The 22,697-nt window shown below is 43.2% G+C and overlaps 1 protein-coding gene across 1 annotated transcript in view; it reads left to right on the top strand.

Moving 5' to 3' along the window:
- Frem2 (FRAS1 related extracellular matrix 2) overlaps positions 1 to 22,124 on the top strand; it is a 143,055-nt gene extending 120,931 nt beyond the window's left edge. Inside the window, 10 exon segments of the mRNA XM_028873355.2 lie at positions 726 to 857; positions 1,121 to 1,452; positions 10,367 to 10,559; positions 12,387 to 12,491; positions 13,848 to 13,975; positions 14,062 to 14,196; positions 14,922 to 15,048; positions 16,736 to 16,923; positions 17,128 to 17,274; positions 19,354 to 22,124. Coding sequence (XP_028729188.1) covers positions 726 to 857; positions 1,121 to 1,452; positions 10,367 to 10,559; positions 12,387 to 12,491; positions 13,848 to 13,975; positions 14,062 to 14,196; positions 14,922 to 15,048; positions 16,736 to 16,923; positions 17,128 to 17,274; positions 19,354 to 19,863 — 1,997 coding nt within the window. The 3' untranslated portion in view covers positions 19,864 to 22,124.
- The last annotated feature ends 573 nt before the right edge of the window (positions 22,125 to 22,697 follow it).

The following is a 22,697-nucleotide window of genomic DNA, read 5'->3' as shown; positions in this document are numbered from 1 at the left end:
GGTAGCTGGGTTGATGAGTAGTTAAGAGCATGTACGAAAGGACCCAAGTTCAGTTCCAAACACCCATGTCAGGTGGTTCCCACCTGTAGATCAGGCTCCAGGGAATATGATGGTTCTGACCTCTATAGGCTCGCTCTCTCTCTCTCTCTCTCTCTCTCTCTCTCTCTCTCTCTCTCTCTCTCACACACACACACACACACACACACACACACACACACACACAAAATCCTTTTTTCTTAAAGTATATTTAGGACTTTAATGCAGTAAAGCTCTGGGATCAGTTCCAGCACTGTTAAAACACACACTCACTTTGAGTTTTATTCACCAATAAGTAATATTTATTATAGCTAATATATAATACATATTTTATGATTCATCATATTGTTCTATGGTAACATTCAGATTCATTTCATTTAAGTATACTTTGTAATGTATTTCAACCATTTTCATTTTATCTGTTCACATTATATAATAATTTTGTGAATATGTTTCTCGCATAAATGGTCATCATATATTAAGTCAGTCTGACCAAGAACTGTTGAGACACCCCTGGACTGCATGCTATGGTCACCTCTCACACATTCTTCTGCTTCCTTATGATACGCATTCTCAGTCAGGTGTTAGATCACAGGGAATATTCAAATGCAGAAAAGCAACAGCACCTACATTAAAACATTATTTGCATGCTGTCATCTTTTAGCATAAATGTGCTCATTTTCTTCAAGGTCTCTGTCAGCCCCATGTGCCTGGGGTCGTGGGGGCGGAACCCTTCTCAGCTAAACTGCGCTACACTGGTCCCGAGGACCCAGACTTCGCAAACCTCATCAAGCTCACCGTCACGATGCCACATATAGATGGTAAGTACCCTGGGTAAAGCAAGACTCTGGACACATAGAGGGTAGATAGCCTGGTAAAGTAAAACCTTGGGAGTTGGGAGTACCTGTAACCTGGTTTATTTCACTTCCTTCGTCTTCAGTTTGCAAACTGACTTTCAAGTCCGTCTGCTGCTTTCAACTCTTTCTATCCAGTTTTGAAAGTCTGTCAACTTCAAAAGCATTCTTTAGAATTGAAATAAAAATGCAAGTGAGAGCAGACGGTGCCTCCCTGTGCTTTCTTGCAGGGATGCTGCCCATCATCTCCACGAGAGAGCTGTCCAACTTTGAGCTGACCCTCAGCCCTGATGGCACCAGAGTTGGGAACCACAAATGCTCCAACCTGCTGGACTACGACGAAGTGAAGACCCACCATGGCTTCCTGACTAATGCCACGAAGAACCCAGAGGTCATTGGAGAGACCTATCCTTACCAGTACAGTGTGCCGGTCAGGGGCTCCAGTACCTTACGGTTCTACCGAAACTTGAATCTGGAAGCCTGCCTATGGGAGTTCGTCAGCTACTATGACATGTCGGAGCTCCTGGCAGACTGTGGAGGCACCATCGGCACGGATGGCCAGGTACACATTCCCACATCTGAGCCTTGCTCCTTGGATAAACCAGCTGCTTGGGTCTGTCAGTAGTTTTCTAATCTCAACTATTACCTCAGTATTGTTAGCCATTAGTCACAGAGGGACGGCTGACAGCTGGTATCAAAATCTGTCATACGACATATTAATATACAAGAGATACACAAAGTCCTCCTCCCAGACCATCAAAAGAACACCTCTAGAATAATAAGTAACAGAGTCCCTGCTTAGGTTGTAATTTTTAAAACTCTAAAATTTATTGGTGAAATTATTAAGGCCACTCCGCATAGTTAAAAGGGAGGTTTATTAGTGGGGTAACTTACAAGTGAAGGGATAGGTAGGTTTCAGGGTCTGGGAAAGGTGTAGCACAGTCCAGTGGTGTTCTCTGGAGAACTCTGCTTGGTCTACCTCTAGCGTCCAGGGTACAGGAACTGAGAGAAGGTGGCACATCCAGAACTCAGGTCTTCAGGATTTTTAGGTAGCTGGGTTGATGAGTGGTTAAGAGGCACATCCAGATCTCGGGTCTTGGCCCCGCCTCGTATGCGTGACAGTTACCGAAGCCTCAATGGGGGTTGGAACTTCCAGATCAAAACTAGAATGGCTACCCACTACAAAAATTTGTATTGAAAATCATGCCGAGTATTTGAACTAAAATCCTAAATTAACAAAAAGTTATGAGAGAGGGCTATATAATATGTTAAAGTAGCAAATGACATGCAGAATGCACCATATCTTTCAATATTTAGCCCAGGGGAGTCTTATTAGATATGGCAGTCCCCAAAGGTGGATTTCTAAAGGCTATATTCCTGCTGGGTTATAAGTAAAATAAAGGGGAAAGTCTATGGTAACGGACCATCATTTTACTCCCACTCAGCTTATCTCCGCTACAGTTGGTGTTAAATGAGTAGCCTCTCGTGGTGCCGGGAAGCTAGTGGGTAACAGCTGTTAAGACTTGCTATGCTCAAAAAGCAGACGAGTCAGTGAATAGCGTGAATTAGTGAAAACCCATATTAAAGCATCAACATGAAGATGGTGTGAGGAGACGGGAAGAGCCTGACACTGTAATCACGCAAACGCACACTTGACATTTGGTTCTGAGGCATTCTAGCTGTGTGTCTCCAGAGACACATTATATAAAGCCTGCCTTCATGGGTGGTGGTTCACTAGGTACATCTTCCTCAGTCTGTCTTCGCCATCTGAAAAGGAAAAAGAAAAGGAACGAGCCGGGCGGTGGTGGCGCACGCCTTTAATCCCAGCACTCGGGAGGCAGAGCCAGGCGGATCTCTGTGAGTTCGAGGCCAGCCTGGGCTACCAAGTGAGTCCCAGGAAAGGTGCAAAGCTACACAGAGAAACCCTGTCTCGAAAAACCAAAAAAAGAAGAAAAAGAAAGAAAGAAAAGGAACGAAAAAGACAAACAGTAGCTCCGCCTCCTCCTCACAGATCACAGGCCCTTATCTCTTCCTCCTGGAGCTTGTGCAGCCGTTATCAAATCACTGTCTCCTTTCTGATCGCTCCAGACACAGGAGCAGTGGGCATAAACGAAGGAGGACACAGCCACAGGACTGCACTGTCCTTCAGCTGGGTCTCTGCTAGCTTGCTTCTCTGTGCTTCAGAGTGTCGCTGTGGGCCGGTTTGTAGTCTGTTTGCACCCACAGGAACATCTTTTGTCCTCCCCACAGAGTGGAAATATGTCTCTATCTGTCACTTGGACAGCTGGGTGTCTCAGTGCACGCCTGCCTTCACCCTGCTAAGCGGATGCTGTCTTTGCTGGCCAGCTGTAACGCAGCAAGCATGTTTTGAAGGCAAGGCTTGCCTCTGAGGTGTTTAACTCTTCAGGCTAAATCTGGCTGCTGAATGTTAAATGTTCATTTAAACAGATTCCACTTCGTTAGTTTTTTGTTTTATTTCGTTTTGTTTTTCATGGCCATTATTGCAGTTTAATGCTCATCATTCTGTTGAATCATTTGGGTCCAGAGATGTTTTGTGTCCAGTGACCTCAAGTAATTGAAGCCAGGGCTGTGTCTCTAATTGAACTGTGGGTGGTTCTGTTGTTAGGCAGGAGCTGGCAGCTGCCGGTTTCAGCCAGGTTTGTCTTTCATGAAATGCTTGTATACACACTGGGAATGAGAGAGAGCACATCCTAAGGTCAGTCAGCCAATATTTATTTATTTGTTGGTTTGTTTGTTTATTCGTATGTATGGACATTTTGCCTGGTATACACAGAGACCAGAAAAAGGCATCAGGTCCTCTGAGGTTGAAGTTACAAGGGGGTGACAGGGTTTGAACCCAGATCCTCTGGAAGAGCAGCCAGTGCTCTTAACTGATGAACCATCTCTCTGGTCTGCAGAGCATCTAGTTCCTAACCATTTCATGTAAGCTTTTTCGGTAGATGACCAACATATCAGAATCCCTTCTAAGAAGTTTTTCTGCTTTGGTACTGTTGAAAATCAATCCAATGGTGGAACCATGATGATCAGCACCGCTGAGAAGAACAGATTCAGTGGGAGTCACTGAGGTTTTGGGTTTCATTATGAAATTCTGAAACCTTCACTATAATCTACATGGTAACAAGCTAGTGAAACCCATTGCTTACGCTCTAAAAGGAAAGCTTAAAGATGGACAATCCCACTCACCCTACATTCTTCCTCGGCCTAAACTTCAATTTTTCTACAGACTATTGACTTACTTTCTCCTTGGAGCACACTGCTGATCCATGGGTAGAGGAGAAAAGAAAAAAAAAAACAAATCTAAATTAATATAAAAGCAAGCTAGCCCTCCAAGACATCCCCTTTCTGTTCTTCCATTCACTGATGTGTCTAAGCCTGGAGACAAATAGTCAATGGTAGTTCTAACAATTAAAATAACGGCAGTAGGCATGGGGAGAGAGCTCATTTGGTTGGGTGTTTGCCTAATATACATGAAACCCTAAGTTTGGCCAGCACCACACAGACCGAGTGTAGCACTGTACACCTTATAGGTCTAGTACTCAGAACTAAAGACAGAAAGTTCGAGGCCAGCCTGGGCTACATAAGACCCTGTCTCAACCCAAAATAATAACAATGATGGCGATAGTTGGAATAATAATAATAACTAGTAAATTTATTGTTAAATGTGTGCCTTCCACTTTTCTAAACATATATATCCATTCTTCCTAACCTCCCAGCTCCATACAAATAAATACCACGTCCTGCCCACCCACTCCCCTTTATGGATCAGGAAAGAGAAACAAAGAAAACTCAGATAACTTGCCCAAATTCATGTAGCTTGTGTGTCTATGCTGGTAACTCGCTGTGTGCTTATCTTGTGTGCCCGCACGGATAACCCATCATGTGCCTATCCTAACATGTAATTGACTGTGAAAATGGATGTAGTCATCGACACTATTATAAGAAAGCCAACTGAGCTTCCCTCTGTCCCTCATAGATGAATGCTGCACAGCAACCATTATGGAAACCATGTGCCAACGTACATCCTCAGCTGAGTTGGTGAAATGTTGCTAATCCAGGCCCTGGTGCTGGAGGTGTGCAGGCCCTGGGGCTGGAGGTGTGCAGCATCAGCTGCACACAGGCAGTACAATCTGAAATGGAAGCACATTTGCTGAGGTGGTGCTCAAAGTTACCACGTCATAGAACAACTAGATTCTGATTTGGAATTTCACCAGTCTTCCAAGTGTTCCCATTTCTGAATTTATAATCGGCTAAACTGGTGAAAATACAGGTGAACCATCAGCATGAGCGGGCAGGGTTGGGGTTTAGGAGTGGCTCTGTGGGTAGCTGAACACTCCCATCAGCCGCATCAGCTGCACACACATCTGTCTGTATTATAAAGCCCTGGCCAAGGGCCGAGCAGACACTACCCCACCCACCCTCCAACACCTGTCCTAGACTTAGCACTTCAGCCTAAGTTAACACTGTGCAAACAACTTTTGTTAATCTGTGCTCACTACAGCTACAGCTACCTTTGTGAAATATTGCTAAATTGCTACCGTGCATGTGCGGTGTGTGTGTGTGTGTGTGTGTGTGCTTAAAGTTCTGTTTCTGACACACTGAATATTCTACTTCCAGACTCCCTATTCAGACTACTTAACCCATGAGAAAGAGTTGCCAAAGTGAAGGGAGGGTTGGAAAAATCCAGGGTTTTTATGTGCTGACAGCAATGAGGTTTGTTGACTTTTGTGCAGTGTGACTACAGCTCTCTTCAGCTGATATCAAGACCTTCTTATTCAGTTGTATATTCACAAAACAGTCGCTTGACATCTAGTCTGTACCAGGAAACATCCCAGGGGCCCGGTGAGGACCCCCAACGCACCAGCAAAAGAGACTTATATAGGTCAAGTCGATGCTCACTAAGAGGCTAAGAATTTTGCCTGTGCAGAAAGAGGATTTTAAAGTTCTTGAATTTTATTCAGTTCTAAAATAATCTTTAGCTATTAACTTCAAAAAATGCAAAGGCAGATAACAAAAAATACATATTTAATCAATAATTCTGCTCTGTCTCTATGCATGTCTCGTTTTCTGTTTTTTCTTGTTTGTTTGTTTTAATTAAGGTTGAGCATGCAATGAGAAACACGGGACAGAAGTTAAACTTAGTTTTTTAAACAATTGGAGTTTGGGTGACTTTTTTTTTTTTTCTTAAACAAGTTCTTTGAAAAATAAAAGACATTCTTCTGAGCTTTACTGGCTCTTGTTCAAGGTTAGACTCTTGACTCTCTCGAACTTCTTAGGTCCACAGCAGCCGGTCATGTTGTTCAGCAGTCAGGCCTACACTGCAGAAATGCAGCCCAATTACAGTTTGCTCTTATGGCATGAAATTGCAATATGCTCCTGGAAAGACACTCTGTGGTCTGGAGAAGTGAACGAGTATTGTTCTTAGTTGATTTGTTTGAGGAAGAATTTCTGCCTCCTTTTTTACAGGTGTGTTTGGCTTGCCAATATGAACACAGAGGCTGGAATATATATATCAGAAGTCATGACTTTTCATCCTATTATTTTACACTTCCAATACTGATTCTCTTCTAAAGAATTCTCTTATATCTCTTATAAGTAAGCCATGCTACATCAGTCAAGAGCAACCCAATTCACATAATGGTCATGACATATGTTGCTGCCTATGTTACCAGATTTAGCAGTTAATTTTTGCAATAATTTTTGTAATCAAAATAGCATCATTTATGAACTCAGGAGAACAGATGAAAGTCAGACAAAATCCTACCCACTATCCCACCATGATTACACAAAGACATATTAACCTCTTTAATAATATGCATAGTTTAATAGTGGTGGCTTAATTTTTCTAACTTTATTTTGTATGTTGCTTTGTAATTTAACATGAGCATGTGCCATGACAAGGTAAGATTTTCAGAGTTATTTTTTTTTCCTTTGAGATAGCCTTAGTGTGTAGACCTGGCTGGCTTGGCACTCACTGTGTAAACAAGGCTTGCCATGGACTCATGGAGATCCCCTGCCTCTGTCTGCTGAGTGCTGGGGTTAAAGGTGTGACCACCATACCTGCCAGACTTATAACTTGATGGCTACATGTTGTTTCCATTTTGAACATCACATCATAATACACCATATTTCTGTGGTTGTTCATTAGACTAGGTATAATTCTATATAGCACACATCCCTTAAAGTTGTCCTTCATTGTACAGAATTTGGCTCAATATTGATGCCTACCCAGGCTTCCTCTCTGATTCACCGACCTACAGAAGAGCTGTAATTGGGCAGAAGCCAAGGTCTCCTTGCTCCTAAGCACTCATAGATGAATGTTACTCAGAGAATTTGGCTAAGAATTTGGAACAGTCCCCTCAACTGAGCAGCTAACTGCATACTGTGAAATTTGAAGCTTTGTATTTTGATGTGTGATGCTTTATATAGTCACTAATACCCCCATCTTGATTGATGTTTGAGGCAATAAAAGACACAAGAAAAACACATTGCAATGGGGGCCATTCCCACCAGTGATATCCCTGAACAAGAATTTTTACAAACTCTCTGTGTTCAATCTTTTGGGTAAATACAAACCACATATTGTGCATTAGAAGGCCATATATATGTGCAGATAAACAACTTTTCAATGGTTTTTGTTTCTAATACATGTGGCCTAATTAAAAGACCTTGAATATGGGAATCTCTGTCTGTGCTGTCTGGTGTGATCACCATCAGCTGGGTGTGGCTACTGAGTATGGGAATGTAGAACTGTGCTGTCCGGCATGGTAGCCAGCAGCTGTGTGTGGCTACTGAGTATGGGAATGTAGAACTGTGCTGTCCGGCATGGTAGCCAGCAGCTGTGTGTGGCTACTGAGCCTTCTAAATGGAGACAGAGTGGCAAGTCTCTGTGTATGGATATTGCTATAATGGCATTCATCCCCGCCTCTACCCTTCTCCCGCAAAAAGTAACCCCCTGTCTCAGGCCCTTAGGCGAACAATATCCTCTCCACATATATGCTTGGCACTCGGTAGCATAATATAAATTTGACAATGTGTTACTTTCTCCAAGATATTTGCTCCCTTTAAATATAATCTTAAAATTGTTGTTTGCCTTTGTTAATTAACTTCAAATGTCACTAAGGGCATGTCAGTTCAGTTATTGGGCCTCAGATGATGATTTATACATTTAAAGGTCCTGAGGTAAAGGTTAAAAGAAATTGAATGTTCTGGAAAGTGGCATCGGAAATTATGGTTGCATTGCAGTTTTCGGTTGAAGAAACAGGCAAGTGACTGGATGATTGAAGTAGGTTTCATTTCAGCTCTGTCCCCTCCAGGCAGAGATCCTAAATAACCAGGAAAACTTGGCCTTAAATATGAAAAAAAAATGTACAAGACTTGGGCAGGTCCTGTATTCAAAAATCACCACATTGAGAATTAAACAAAATAAAGCCAGGTGTGGAGACTCACACCTGTTATCACAACACTCAGGAGGCTGAGGCAGGAGGATTGCCAGTAGGCTACATAGTAAGTTCAACAAAATCAAATGAGAACCACTCAGAATGCTATATTCCAGTTATCTTATTGAGAGTAAATGCTAAAAATTCCCTTCTGAACAGCACTTCACGTAACATTTGATGGCGAGTATATCAATATTGGCAAACATAAAGCTACATTTTTTAAATTGAAAGTCCATGCCTAAAGCCTAATGTTTTAGCTGATGGATTATTAAAGTCACAGAATGAAATATGAATCTTAATCACCAATGCCATATTGGTTGAACAAGTCACCTTCCCAGGTAGCCAGAGTGTTAATTGCCCTTCGGAACTCAGTGTTCAGTGGTAGTCATCATGGCTGCTCTTGGGAAATGCATCTCAAAGCATTCAAGTTACAAGGTACTGATGTCTCAGGGAGCAGGGCGTGTCTGCTCCCCACAGGTGAGAACCAAGCAAGCTGCTCATCTGGTAGGTGGGTCTTTCTTGTCACATGTGTTTTCGTTATTAATCTGGATTGTCGTGTGTGTGACTTGAAGACTTCGCCCTTAACCCCATGATAGTGTGACATATCATTGCACAGTTCTCATGAGTGAAATACATGTCTAGTCCCCTATGTTAATTCTTTGTTGGAGACCAGTTCCAAAAGCCTGCTTGGAACTTCCAAGAAGAGTCAACTTACCATTTCCTCTTGCACAGAGAGATGATGTGATTGCTGTACTGGTCCTTAGCACATTTGGACATTAAAATGCAGTAAGTCAGGTGGGCTTAGGATTGCTCTGCATTGTATAGAATCTTGTAAAGTGTGGGAGAGATGAACAGGGGCTTAGAATCTAGATTCCAATTTCCACAGGCCACTCAGGTTCAGAGACTTCTGATGAGGGGGCAGGGGATGGAGAGACGGCTCAGTGGTTAAGAGCACTGGCTGCTCCTGCAGGCTTTAGTTCACAACACCCACATGGTGGCTCACAACTGTCTGTAGCTCAAGTTCCAGGGTATTTGATGCTTTCTTCTGACATCTGTGGGCACCAGGCATGTGCCATGTGGTACACATACACACATGCAGGCAAAACACTCATGCGCATAAAATAAGAATAAGTTTTCAAAAACTCTGGTGAACTTGTCTAATTTCTCTGCGTCTTCCATTTTCTACCTTTTTGCTTTCTAGTCATTATCCATCCGTCCATCAAACCACCTTGCATACATACAATTATGAGAAGGAAAATACTAAATAGCTTTCATTAGTAACCAACACATTGTCTGAAATTTGGTAGATTCTTGATATGTATTAATTTATTCTCTTGACCTCCCTTACCCCACTGTTGAATACCAGAAGAAAGAAAATATAAAATTCAAAGACAGTTCATTTGTTTTGAAACATCATAACTGCACCATGCCATTGCTAAACATGTGTATTTTTACATCTTTATGTTCATCCTAACTTCCTCTAAATGATTAAAAAAATAGTTCAGAGATGCATTTTGCATAATAGTTCCAAATTCACACCATTCCTCTGAGGATCAATAAAAAAGAATATATCTATATATTAGGCTGTTATCCCTTAATAAAAGGCAGTAACGCATTGAAAGAAGAGCAACTGACAAGATCCATTTCTACGTGTTCAGAGGAGGCAAATACAGGGCGTGGATTAGCAGTCACCCACACCATGAGGAGGGTGACTTCTCCTGGGTGCTAGATTCCTGTGGATGTAATGAATGCTTCCTAAAGTTGATTGTGGTGGCGGTTGCATGGTTCCTTGGATACATCAAAAAACTATTGACTTATCCACTTAAGTGGGTAAATTATGTGCATGAGGCCCGTGCCTTCGTAAAGTTGCCATTATGTACTGCTGGAAATGGTGAACATCCCTGTTGCCGGTGACAGTGGTGACATTGTGTGTGAAGTGAGGAAAACACAGTGCTGTGAAATTCTGCAGAATTGGGCTGGTTTGGTTAACACTGACGGGGGATGATTTCATTGTTTTAGGTCCTAAACCTCGTGCAGTCCTACGTGACCCTTCGAGTTCCTCTGTATGTTTCTTACGTGTTCCATTCCCCCGTGGGGGTGGGAGGCTGGCAGCATTTTGACTTGAAGTCGGAACTCCGGCTCACATTTGTGTATGACACTGCCATCTTGTGGAACCATGGCATCGGCAGCCCGCCGGAAGCTGAACTCCAAGGTGGGTTGCTGTGACTCCTAAAGCAAGGAAGATAATTTTGTTTTTATTGCAGGTAGAAATAATGGGAGCACCTTTTAATATATTTTATACTTATAATCACTAATACTGTGACTTTTTTAACCTTTATCATAGAAAACTCTTGTTTAACAAAATCATATCAATGCCTCAAACTTTGTATGATGTGTGACTATGAAATTCAACTTCTTTATTTCAGGTATATTCCACTCTGTCTATTTTAAGTGACTAATTGCTTATATTTTACATAACACAATCCATATAGCTTCCTGGCTTTTACCAGATAGAGAAGTTCCAATAATAATAAAAAAAAAAAAAAAAAAAAAAAAAAAAAAAAATCAATAATAATAATAAGCAAAAACAAGCAAAACCCAACAGTGTCAAGCTGACCCATGAAACAGAAAAAAAAAAAAAAAAAAAAAAAAAAAAAAAAAAAAAAAAAAAAAAAAAAAAAAAAAAAAAAAAAAAACAGAACTTGTGCGTTGTAGCTAGAGAGTTTTCTCTCCAGGTCCTGCCAAGCCCCGGCAGTCTGACAGCCCACTTATAAAATAAAGACACAGACGCTTATATTATTTAAACTGTTTGGCCTAATGGCTCAGGCTTTTTGTTAACTGTTCTTATATCTTAAATTAACCCATTTCTATTAATTTATACTTTGCCATGTGGCTCGTGGTTTACCAGTACCTTACATCTTCCTTGTCATGATGGTGGCAGGCAGTGTCTCCTCTCTCTACCTTCCTGTTTCCTCAATTCTCCTCTCTGTTAGTTCCGCCTATACTTCCTGCCTGGCTACTGGCCAATCAGTGTTTTATTTATTAACCAACCAAAGCAACACATTTGACATACAGAACATCCCACAGCAGTGACTTGGTTTTTTTTTTTGTTTGTTTGTTTATTTGTTTGTTTTTTTCAGACTCACTTTACTCTGCTGAGTCTATGAACATCTACATCACACCAACATGACATTTTCCCAGCCAGGAAGACAGTAGAAGTCAATAGCACATGTGAAGTATAATTCTATCATATAGGACAGATTAAAATTCCCTTCATGCTGTGAGGAAAAGTGCAGTGACCCCCCTAGATAACCAATCCAGATTGTGTCAAGTGTTTTAATTCCACATCTCATCTTAGAAGACACATTTAAAATTTGTGCCTTCCCAGCTCTCTCTTTTAGGTGGAGATGGGGGTTGGGAGAATGTTACCGGGCTGACCTGGAATTCACTGTGTAGCCCAAGCTGGCCTCAAATTCTCTCTCCTAGCTCTAGCTCTTTAGTGTTGGAGAAGTATTTGAAATCCTGAGCTGATTTTTGTCAGCTTATTAATTTGCCAAGGGTGGTGGTGGTGGTGGTGGTGGTGGTGGTAAAGAATCATCAGAGTTTTCTTTAAACACATAAATTTTGCAGTTGTTCTGGGGAACTCAAACCAGTTTCCACTTACCTGTTATCATCTCTACAATTTCAACAAAGCCATTTGTTTTTCATTTCTCTCAAATTACAGCTTTGTTTTTGTAAACTAAAACTGAAAAAAAGCATTATAGCCATCTGTGTATTTTCTTGTGACCTGGCTCATATTACTTAATTCATTTTGCCCCCCATTATCCTTATAAAAGAAACTTGTACCACTTATTATTGTTGTTGTTATTATTATTACTATTATTATTACTATCTAGAATTCAACTGATATTATCTGCTCATAGAAAGTTTAAAGACTTTTTCTTAAGAATCTGTACATTAGGCCCAGCGGGTCAGAAAAGAATCTATACATTAGGGTCTCTGGCCACCTATGTTTTAACCCTCATGTACTTCTCCATAGGCTCTCTGTATCCGACCAGCATGCGCATTGGTGAGGAGGGTCGCCTGGCTGTGAACTTCAAGACAGAGGCTCAGTTCCACGGCCTGTTTGTGCTGTCACACCCTGGTAAGCTCTGTTGTCCATGAGCAGCCGCCTCCCACAGAACTTTACGCACATCGTCATTTGCACACACGTCTCAACATGCTTCCTGCTCTTCATGTCACTTCTTCATAAGTTCATATGTGTAATTATGTCCTTCGTGTCTGGCCATCTTTCACCTGTATCTTACCCTATTGGAAAACGATCACTATGCAAACATTTCAGAGAAAATGTGACATCCCTGAATATGTATAAAAGAAAGCCTCACTGGGAATATTTTAATGAGAAGTTTCCTTTGATAAAACACACGGAGTAACTGTTCTTTTCTGTGCTTTGTGTCTGTGACACAAAAGCCTCATTTCAGTCACCTCATTCTGCTGGCACTTTTCTGCTCATGGTTTAACGCCACCAGTTTTTTTTTTTTTCTAGGTGTGTGAGAAACTTATGAATGGAGGCAGAAGAGGCATTTTGCTTCATACTCAAGCTTCAGACACTTTAACTGCAATTGTTAGGTAGAGCCTCGCTAAGCAGTAACTGGCTGTGCTTTGAATATTGATAAGGCATCTGTCAATAAGCTCATATTTGTTTGCTTTACAAAAGCTGTTTCACTAGAAATCACTCCTTTTTTCTGTGACTTGCCACATTGCCCGGTTGGTTTCCTGGGTCACTCCAATGCCGCTTCTGTCGTGTTGAAAGAGGAAGCATTCCCTGGCTGTCTTCACAGCCATCCTTCCTCTGGGCACCAGCTCTAAGGAAGGAGAAAATGGCTGTATGTTCAAGAAGAAAAGAGAGCCTGTTGTAATTTTTTTAAGCAGATTAAGCTGTAAGAAACATAGAGCCAAAGGGATCTATCATATGGCCTCATTGTGTTCTGGATGAGTTCCGGAGAGCGAGGATTTCCTGGATGTTGCTGTCTCTTCCAAGTGTCCACTCTAATGAATTGGATCTGTGATTAGCTCCAGTGCAGGCAATCTAATTAGAATTGGAGTTCATTCATTCGATGGCTTTGCTACTGGAATGTCTGAAGTTCAGCTCGTGGCTTTAGTGTACTCTTCCAGCATTCATTCAGCCTGGGTTGCGCTGCACAGACTCCCTGGAAAAGCCCTGAGCACCTACCTTTTGACCAAACTATAGAGATCAGAAAGACAGCAAATGAGGAGTCCAAAGTCTCACAACCTATCTGGGTGACCTTTGGAGAGTCCCGTAGTCAGTCTCTGCCCAGGATTTTTTTTTCCTCTCATTTTGAAATGCAGATAAACATACCAACCTTGAAGACGTATAAGAAAGAATTCAACACCAGGTGATACGGTACTTTGAAAACTACCAATTGTGGACCTTTTCAATTCAGCCTCTAAACCGTTGTCTCTCCTGGTGTTTTTCCAGCCTCCTTTAGCAGCTCCACGATCGTGTCTGCTGACCACCCAGGCCTCACGTTTTCCCTCCGCCTCATACGGAGTGAGCCAACCTATAATCAGCCAGTCCAGCAATGGAGCTTTGTGTCAGACTTTGCGGTAAGTGGAACCAAGACCTTTCTCTGCTGCCTCGACGACGACACTACACATTTCAAAGCGAAAATCCCTTCTCTTCCCCCTCAAAGGTCCGGGACTACTCAGGCACTTACACGGTAAAGTTGGTGCCCTGCACTACCCCACCCGACCTGGAGTACCGCCTACCTGTCACCTGCAACCCCAGAGAGCCTGTCACCTTTGACCTTGACATTCGATTCCAACAGGTGTGTATCACAGAACTATCCACGGGGAATCCACTTGGTTCAAAGTCAGGATTTTCTTTCATCAGTACATGTGCTTCCACAAGTGGGTGACCTTTAATTCTTGATTGCTGAGAGAAAGGGAAATTGAACAGAAAGGAGACGGGAGAGAAAAGGAGAGAGGAATTCTCTTTTGTCTGTTGTTGTTTCCAACACAAAGACTATTGTCTCGGTTCACGGAAGAGCTACTTAGCTGTTATCTGATCTTTCTTCTCTCCTCCCGCAATGTGCTGTCTTGGAGGTGTGACGATTTTCTGTACGGTTCTACACTTCATCTTGTTCTCAGTCTTCAAGGAATATGAGAATCTACCTCTTGATACCTAGCTGGCCTTAGGTATTTGTAAAAATTGAATACCAGCCTTGGTCCAAGAACTTATACTGCTAGCCTCCTGCTGACTGCGATACTTAGAAATACCTTACATAAGTGCCCTGATCGACCTGTAGATACACGTGCCAGTGACGCCACACTTTCTCTCACTCAAGGGGAAGAGATGGTTCAACACCATCCGTTTTGTTTCTCAATGGCAACATCAGAATGATAGCTCCTGAAGCTACCTTGGATGGACAACAGCATTTCCAGGGCGGGTTCTGCATGGCAGTGTGTGATGATAGTGTGCCTTTGAGCAGTGGGTATGTGCTTGTATACATCAGAGCTGCTGATACATATAAGACTTCCTCTCTGGCTTTAGGTCAGTGACCCAGTGGCAGCTGAGTTTAGCCTGAACACTCACATGTACTTGCTGTCTAAGAAGAGCCTCTGGCTGTCTGATGGGTCCATGGGATTTGGGCAAGAGAGTGACGTTGCTTTTGCAGAAGGTAACACTTGCCAGATGAGATGATGGTTCTGTTGTCCTGTGTCTGTGATGTCCTGTTGTCCTGTGTGTCTGTGATGTCCTGTTGTCCTGTGTCTGTGATGTCCTGTTGTCCTGTGTGTCTGTGATGTCCTATTGTCCTGTGTCTGTGATGTCCTGTTGTCCTGTGTGTCTGTGATGTCCTGTTGTCCTGTGTGTCTGTGATGTCCTGTTGTCCTGTGTCTGTGATGTCCTGTTGTCCTGTGTCTGTGATGTCCTGTTGTCCTGTGTCTGTGATGTCCTGCATGTCCTGTGTGTCTGTGATGTCCTGTTGTCCTGTGTCTGTGATGTCCTGTTGTCCTGTGTGTCTGTGATGTCCTGTTGTCCTGTGTCTGTGATGTCCTGCATGTCCTGTGTGTCTGTGATGTCCTGCATGTCCTGTGTGTCTGTGATGTCCTGTTGTCCTGTGTATCTGTGATGTCCTGTTGTCCTGCGTGTCTGTGATGTCCTATTGTCCTGTGTCTGTGATGTCCTGTTGTCCTGCGTGTCTGTGATGTCCTATTGTCCTGTGTCTGTGATGTCCTGTTGTCCTGTGTCTGTGATGTCCTGTTGTCCTGTGTGTCTGTGATGTCCTGTTTTTCTGTCTGTGATGTCCTGTTGTCCTGTGTGTCTGTGATGTCCTGTTTTTCTGTGTCTGTGATGTCCTGTTTTTCTGTGTGTGTGATGTCCTGTTGTCCTGTGTGTCTGTGATGTCCTGTGTGTCTGTGATATCCTGTTGTCCTGTGTCTGTGATGTTCTGTGTGTCTGTGATGTCCTGTTGTCCTGTGTGTCTGTGATGTCCTGTTGTCCTGTGTGTCTGTGATGTCCTGTTGTCCTGTGTGTCTGTGATGTCCTGTTGTCCTGTGTCTGTGATGTCCTGTGTGTCTGTGATGTTCTGCATGTCCTGTGTGTCTGTGGTACTTTGATTTATTAAAATTCCCAGGGGGAAGCCTATAGCCTCTTTGACATGATAGATATGAGTCTTTCTCATTTTTACCTAGGCGAAGAATAACTGAATTTGGTATATGATGCTGAATGGTTTTTACATTCCAGGAAATATTTTTCCATTTCCATTTTCCAAGTGACTTTTGAGGCAGTCTGGGTTTTGTGTTCATTTGTTTTTCAGAATTCTTTTTGAATTTTCTTACGTTGAGCTCTCTGGACTGTGTGAGCAATACCTCATAGGTAAAGACTGTGCCTCCCTTGTTTGACGCTATGTGCTCAGCTCCTAGCAAAGTATGTAGTGTTCCCAGGGGCTGATGCAATGTCAGGGGCTTTGGAAAATCCACCTTCACAAGCAAATGAACTGAATTAGGCTTCTTATTGATACTTTCTTTCTTAGTGCTCTTTTGTGTTGTATTAGTCCACATCTCACCAACTAATTAACTCACAGAAACTGGAATTTGACCACAAAGGGGTGTTACACTATCAAGTTATAGTTCAGACCTTTCGATTACTGCCACACAGGCTCCACATGCCTTGCTTTTCTGTGCTCAGTCTACAGGCACTCTAATCTGAGTTTCAGGGAATAGACCGGATCCTGGGGCTAACACAGAGAGAGCTTCAGTGTCCGGTGGCAGGTTAGGGAGCAAAGGAAATAACCTGTCATTGTTGTCATTATAGTTGGTGGTGTCACCACATACAGCAGAATTCCGTGTCCGTCTCTGTTTCAGGGGACATGATTTATGGTCGTGTCATGGTGGATCCTGTCCAGAACCTTGGTGACTCCTTTTACTGCAGCATTGAGAAGGTGTTCTTATGCACAGGGGATGATGGCTATGTGCCAAAGTACAGCCCCGAGAATTCAGAATACGGCTGCCTGGCTGATTCTCCCTCACTCTTACACAGATTTAAAATCGTGGTAAGTGCTTTGACCAAATGAACTGTATCGGATGTCAAGGATAAGCCTTCTTACCTTATATTTTAAAACAATATCATCATTTTATTTAAATTACATAGTGACATTTCATGGTGATTTGTACTTGCCCAAAGTTACAGGAGAACTTTCTGTCCCTGCAAACTTGGCATTGGCTACAGAAATAATCCTCTTCCTTCTTGCTTCAAGGATAAGGCTCAGCCTGAGACACAAGCTACCAGCTTTGGAGATGTCTTGTTTAATGCCAAGCTGGCAGCGGATGACCCTGAAGCCATTCTCTTAGTGAATCAGCCTGGATCGGATGGGTTTAGAGTTGACTCAACCCCACTCTTTCAGGTAGGTCCAGACATACCTACATACTTACCGCCATGTAACCGGTAAGTACTCAACACTCTGTCTCAGGCGTATCATAGAGAAATGAGAATAAGAGCAGTCGTGCATATAGTGTGGGGAGAATGGGAGCGATTAATGCACTCTAATTCTACCTATTATTATCTTATTCATGTATTAATATAAGACTGCTTATTGGTGGCTAGAGAGAGGACTCAGTGGCTAAGAGCACTGGCCACTCTTGCGGAGGACCTGGGTTCAGTTCCCAGCACTCATACATCGGCTCACAACCTCCTCTAACTCCAGCTCTGGAGAATCCAACGCCCTCTTCTGTCCTCTTCCTGCATGTAGCACAAAAACATTCATGCAGGCAAAATACCCATCCACATAAAATAAACAAATCTTTTTTTTTTTTTTTCCAAAAGGATGTATAATGAAGACTCTTATTCAGCTTATCACATGTGTCTGTCAGCAGGGCAATTACTTTCTTAGTCAAAGCTTCCTTCCTGTGTTTTTATGATCCATCTTTTCGAGTATGGTCTTAGATAAGTTGATAGGCTCAGAAAAGCGATCATGAATGGGGAGTAAAATCTCCACTCTTGAAGATTCCATAAACCAAGACCAAAATTCCTGACCCAGAGACGGAAGGTTTAGAGAGCTGCAGGTAGTCACGATGACGATGTTGGCAGACGTGGGTGTGACAGCTAGGAATGTGCCTGTGCCACGGGCCAGTGTGATCTTTAGGATATTTACCAGGGAATTACACAAACAGGATTGTCCACACACGGGGGAGATGTGTTCTTCTTTCTCACCCTGGGGAAAGAGTGTGTGTGTGTGTGTGTGTGTGTGTGTGTGTGTGTGTGTGTGTGTGTGTGTGGGGTGCTAGAGGGAGGGAGAAAGAGAGAGCGCATGCACATGTGCCCATATTACAGGTGTGTGCATGTGCATACATGTACAAATGAATGTGGGGGTCAGAGAACACTTTAGGTTCTCAGGAACTGTCCACCTTGTTTTTCAGGCAAGTCTCTCGCTGCGCTGGAGCTCACCAACAAGGCCAGGCTGGCTAGCAAGCAAGCCCTAAGAGTCCAGTAGTTTCTGTCTTCCTAGTGTGGGGACTGCAAGTGTGGGTCACCACGCCCTGCTGTTTTACTTAGGTGCTGGGTCTCAAACTCAGGTCCTTATGCTTGCAAGGCAACACTTGACCAACGGAGCCATCTCCAAGGAAGGACCTTAAGAAAGCCTATTCTTCCGCTGAATCTTTTCAAACAAGTATTCTACCATTTTCATTCTGAACTCTCATGCCCCAAAGGATTATCATGAAAACATGCCTTTTCTGGGCACTTAAAAAAAAAAAAAGCTTAAAAACTGATTTGCCTGCTGGTCGTGGTGGCACACACCTTTTATCCCAGCACTCAGGAGGCAGAGGCTGGGAATAGGTCCATCAGTTCCATCAGTTTCAGGCCAGCCTGGTCTACACAGTGAACACTTCCAGGCCCCCCCAGGGCTAAATAGTCAGGCTCTGTTGGACAAAAGAAACTAAGAAAAACCCGATTTCCCAATCCCCATGATTTTGCATGCAAATAAGTAACTGTGGCGGAAAGGCTAGGGCTCAGCAGGTTCGAGCTATAGTTCTGCCTTTAGCACTAACTAGCTGAAAGATGCAGAGCGAAACGCTCAACTGTGTATGTTCTTGTTAGCCTGCTTTTTAAATTAGTAAGGTAACTGAGAGATCAAGAGAAAATTTACAGTGTTTTCTGTGGCTGCAAATATAGTACATGATCACCCAAGAGTGGTACAGGTTGGTCTGAGGGCGTAAGGCAATATACATTAGATACAGCGCTTGTCTAGTGTATATAAGGGCCTGAGATTGAGCCCCCAAACTGCAAAATAAAGAGGAGCGACAGTTACACAGAGTGTGTTATGGAGTGGGGTGGTTGATACAAAGCCTGTCACTGAAGAGCGTGGTGTAGATTAATTCACAATTATCGCTTATCATAACCTCTGTCGTTAATTTCTCTTGTGGATAGTCCTGAGTTGGGTCTACATAGAACTGAGTTTCCTAACACCTAGGGTTGTGTTTTCTAGGTTGCTTTGGGCCGAGAATGGTACATACACACCATCTACACCGTCAAGTCAAAGGACAACACCCATCGAGGGATGGGCAAGAGGAGCTTGGAGTACCAGTACCACTCTGTGGTGCATCAGGGGCAGCCCCTGGCAGCTGCCAAGAGCTGGAAGAAGAGAGCAATCAGGAGCGCACCCTCACTGGCACGGGAAATAGGTGCTGAGAACAATCGGGGAACAAATCTCCAGCATATTTCCCTGGACCGCCGTGACAGGAGGCAGGTCCCCCATGGCAGAATCCCTCCTGATGGCATCCTGCCCTGGGAGCTCAATAGTCCCGGCTCTGAAGTCAGCCTCGTCACTGTCTTGGGAGGCATCGCTGTGGGACTGCTCACTGTCTGCCTGGCTGTGGCTGCAGCCGTCCTGTGCCGGAAGAAGAATGTCAAGGGTAAGGAGGCCCCCCAGGGCTCTGGAAGTTGCAAGCCCATGATCCCCCCACAGAACCAGTACAGTGACAGCTCAGAGGTGTGACAACCTCCTCTTCATACGCCTCAGAAAAGACCGTGGAAGAACCCCAACTGTTTGGGACCGGCAACAGAGAACGGGGGACTTCCTGTGGCAAAAGGTGCTCGGAGACCCTGACTGTGTTCAAAGATTTTGATTTAAACTCCACTGTATCATACACGCATCAAAAGACCAATTCAGGCCGCATCTTTCCCACTGCCCAGAAGGCATCCAGGGTGTTTTAGAGCCTTGGATGGCTGTCAGGAGAGGTGCTTCTTGTTTTGGGCATCAGTGGAGATGAGCCCACTCAAAGGTGCTAAAGGACTCTCTGGGAAGCCTGAGAGAGGTTGCCACTACGCTCTCGTCACACTGGTGTGGACTTGGAGGATGCAGTTATCACCTTGCTTATTGACTGTATAACTGAAAGGTTTTCATGGGTAGTCCGGAAGGGTGAGGGACACACTGTTATGACAAGTTTTCTAATCCGTGAAGACGGCATGAAGTCATGACCAGGGCTAGCTCAACCCATAAATCACTTCTTCCTCTTGGGAAAACACAGAAGGAATGAGTAGGAAAAAAAGGAAAACTCCTCATTTGAATCTGAATTGCTTCTCATTCTCCTCAGACCTCCTTTGTCTTGCTTGCTTATTTAACATTAAGTTAAACCAAAGAATATATTAATTCTGGAGATGATTTTTAAAGGACTGATATGTTTGGTATATAGTAGCAGCCACGCTCTTGCTGATCAGCCTCACTGGTGCCCAGCCGTAGTGAGGAGTGAGAGAGCTGTAGTCACTTGATGACAAAGAGATGCCATAGAGTTAGAGTCACCATAGGACAACGTTCTTAAGAACTGAGCCTAGATGTTTGCAGTATGTATTGAACCCATAAATAACGAGAAACGTCTTTACCAATAGTGAAGGGCGAAAGTAGTACTGATGAACGTGCTATGTGCAACCAGAATGCCTCTGAGGCACGCTGTCTAGAACAGTGACAGCAAACGATGTTAGCACTCAGATTAACACCCACACAACAACAGCCAGTGCTTGTATCAGGCCTAGAAAATCATATTAGGTTTACATCTGTTTAAATAATGGGAATCTCTATACATGTCACTCTGGAAATTGTCTTGGAGGTGGCGGGTGCTGTCAATCATACTCTTCATTGATCCAGGAAGAGAACATATCTGTCTGGTCTCTCCAGCTCAGAGAGCCGGTGCTATGAGATCCCCCTCTGGACTTTATCTAGTGTGTCACTTTGCTTAGTCACTGTGCAAAAGCTTCCTTGGTACTGTCTGTCTCTTCAGAAATGTGTTTCTACCCTACGTCAGAAATTCTCTTTAGAAGGGAGGCATTTCAGCAGAGTAATGGCCACCTCCCTAAAACCTAGTAAATAGAGTTCATACAAAAGTGAAGTGCCTTCATTTTTAAACCTAACCTACCAGAGCTGCATGGAATCCCTTGCACTTCAGCCACGCCCTGGCCAAGCTAGGTGTCCTGGTAGAACGGAGATATTTGGAAGGCAAACTTCATCTCTGCCATTCCTGCATGTCAGTGGGTGTCTGTGAATACCAGGGATCTCTCCATTGAGAAAGGGGAGCTACACTGTCCTGAGGGAGAGGAAGTAAGTATCTGATGCCTGCTTCCCTTCCCATCCAGTGTCTTCCAAGGGAGGAGGTAGACTCCAGTGTCCTTCTATTGGGGAACTTACCAAGTTCTTTCTACAACTCAAAGGTTCCCCCAGAGAACTCACAGGAACAGGAAGTACTATCCGTCCCAGGGGTCAGATCATGTGCTTTGTTATCAACCTTTCTTTGTTGTACTTCCGGCAGATGCTCAGCCCCATGCTTGGCTACCTCACCATTTGGGAATTAACGAGATGCCAACAGCATAGGACTTTTGACTACTTAGCTTCGGGTTCAACTTCTAAAGACGGTCAGAGCGAGTGTTCTTGGTTGGCTGTCTGTCACCAGTAGTTGGGAGCTTCTGAGTCTGACTACCCTGTCGTCTTCAGGTCAGGAAGTGAATACGGTAATTTGTGACACGTCATTATAACACATGTTTTAGACAAGCAGCTTCTATGCCAAATTTCAATCAGCCTTCTATTATTCTAATGCAGCTATTGTCTATAAATTAGATGGTACAGTAAATACAAAATAAGTCGATCCTCCCCCAATAGGAAATGTCAGTATTCTTTCTCTCTCCCCCATCCCTTCCCTATCTTCTTTTATTTGTACTTTTTCATAATTTTAAAAATATCTATTTACTAAATATATTGCTTAAAATACAGTCATTGTTTTAAAAATCTTTTCAATAGGAAAAAAAATCTTTTTCTAAATAAAGTCCTTGTTTCCAGTATTTTTTTTAATATTCTGATACTTTGAGAACAAATACACAAAGTAACTTCCCATAGAGAATAGAAAGTCAGCAATTATAGCTCTTGGTTTCCTCCAGACCTCCTGATACAGACCAACATCTGGTTGATATTACACACTAGAAGGTAAATGTAAAAATAAATGTTACTATGAACGCTCTCCTAAGCATATGAACAAGAAAACATTAAAATCCAAGACTAATGGGGCTGGAGATATGGCTCAGCAGGGAAGTATGCACAGAATAATAATATACAGTCAGTACTGGGGGTTGTACTGGGACTCACACATGCTGGGTGGCACTCTACCTCTGACCTACAGCCCTCAACCCTTTCCTAACGTTTTGATTTGAGGCAGTCTAAAAGGTTGCCCTGACTAGCTGTAAACTAGCTCAGGCTGGCCTTGAACTTTCAGTCTTCCTGCCTCAGTCTCCTATGTAGGCAGGATCATAGGCCTGCAACAGTACTGTCCTGTCATCTAAGATTGCTCA

The sequence above is a fragment of the Peromyscus leucopus genome, chromosome 6 (assembly GCF_004664715.2).
Source record: "Peromyscus leucopus breed LL Stock chromosome 6, UCI_PerLeu_2.1, whole genome shotgun sequence".
Taxonomy (NCBI): domain Eukaryota; kingdom Metazoa; phylum Chordata; class Mammalia; order Rodentia; family Cricetidae; genus Peromyscus; species Peromyscus leucopus.
Note: the sequence above shows the minus strand (reverse complement) of the source record. Positions and strands in the feature narration are given on the sequence as shown.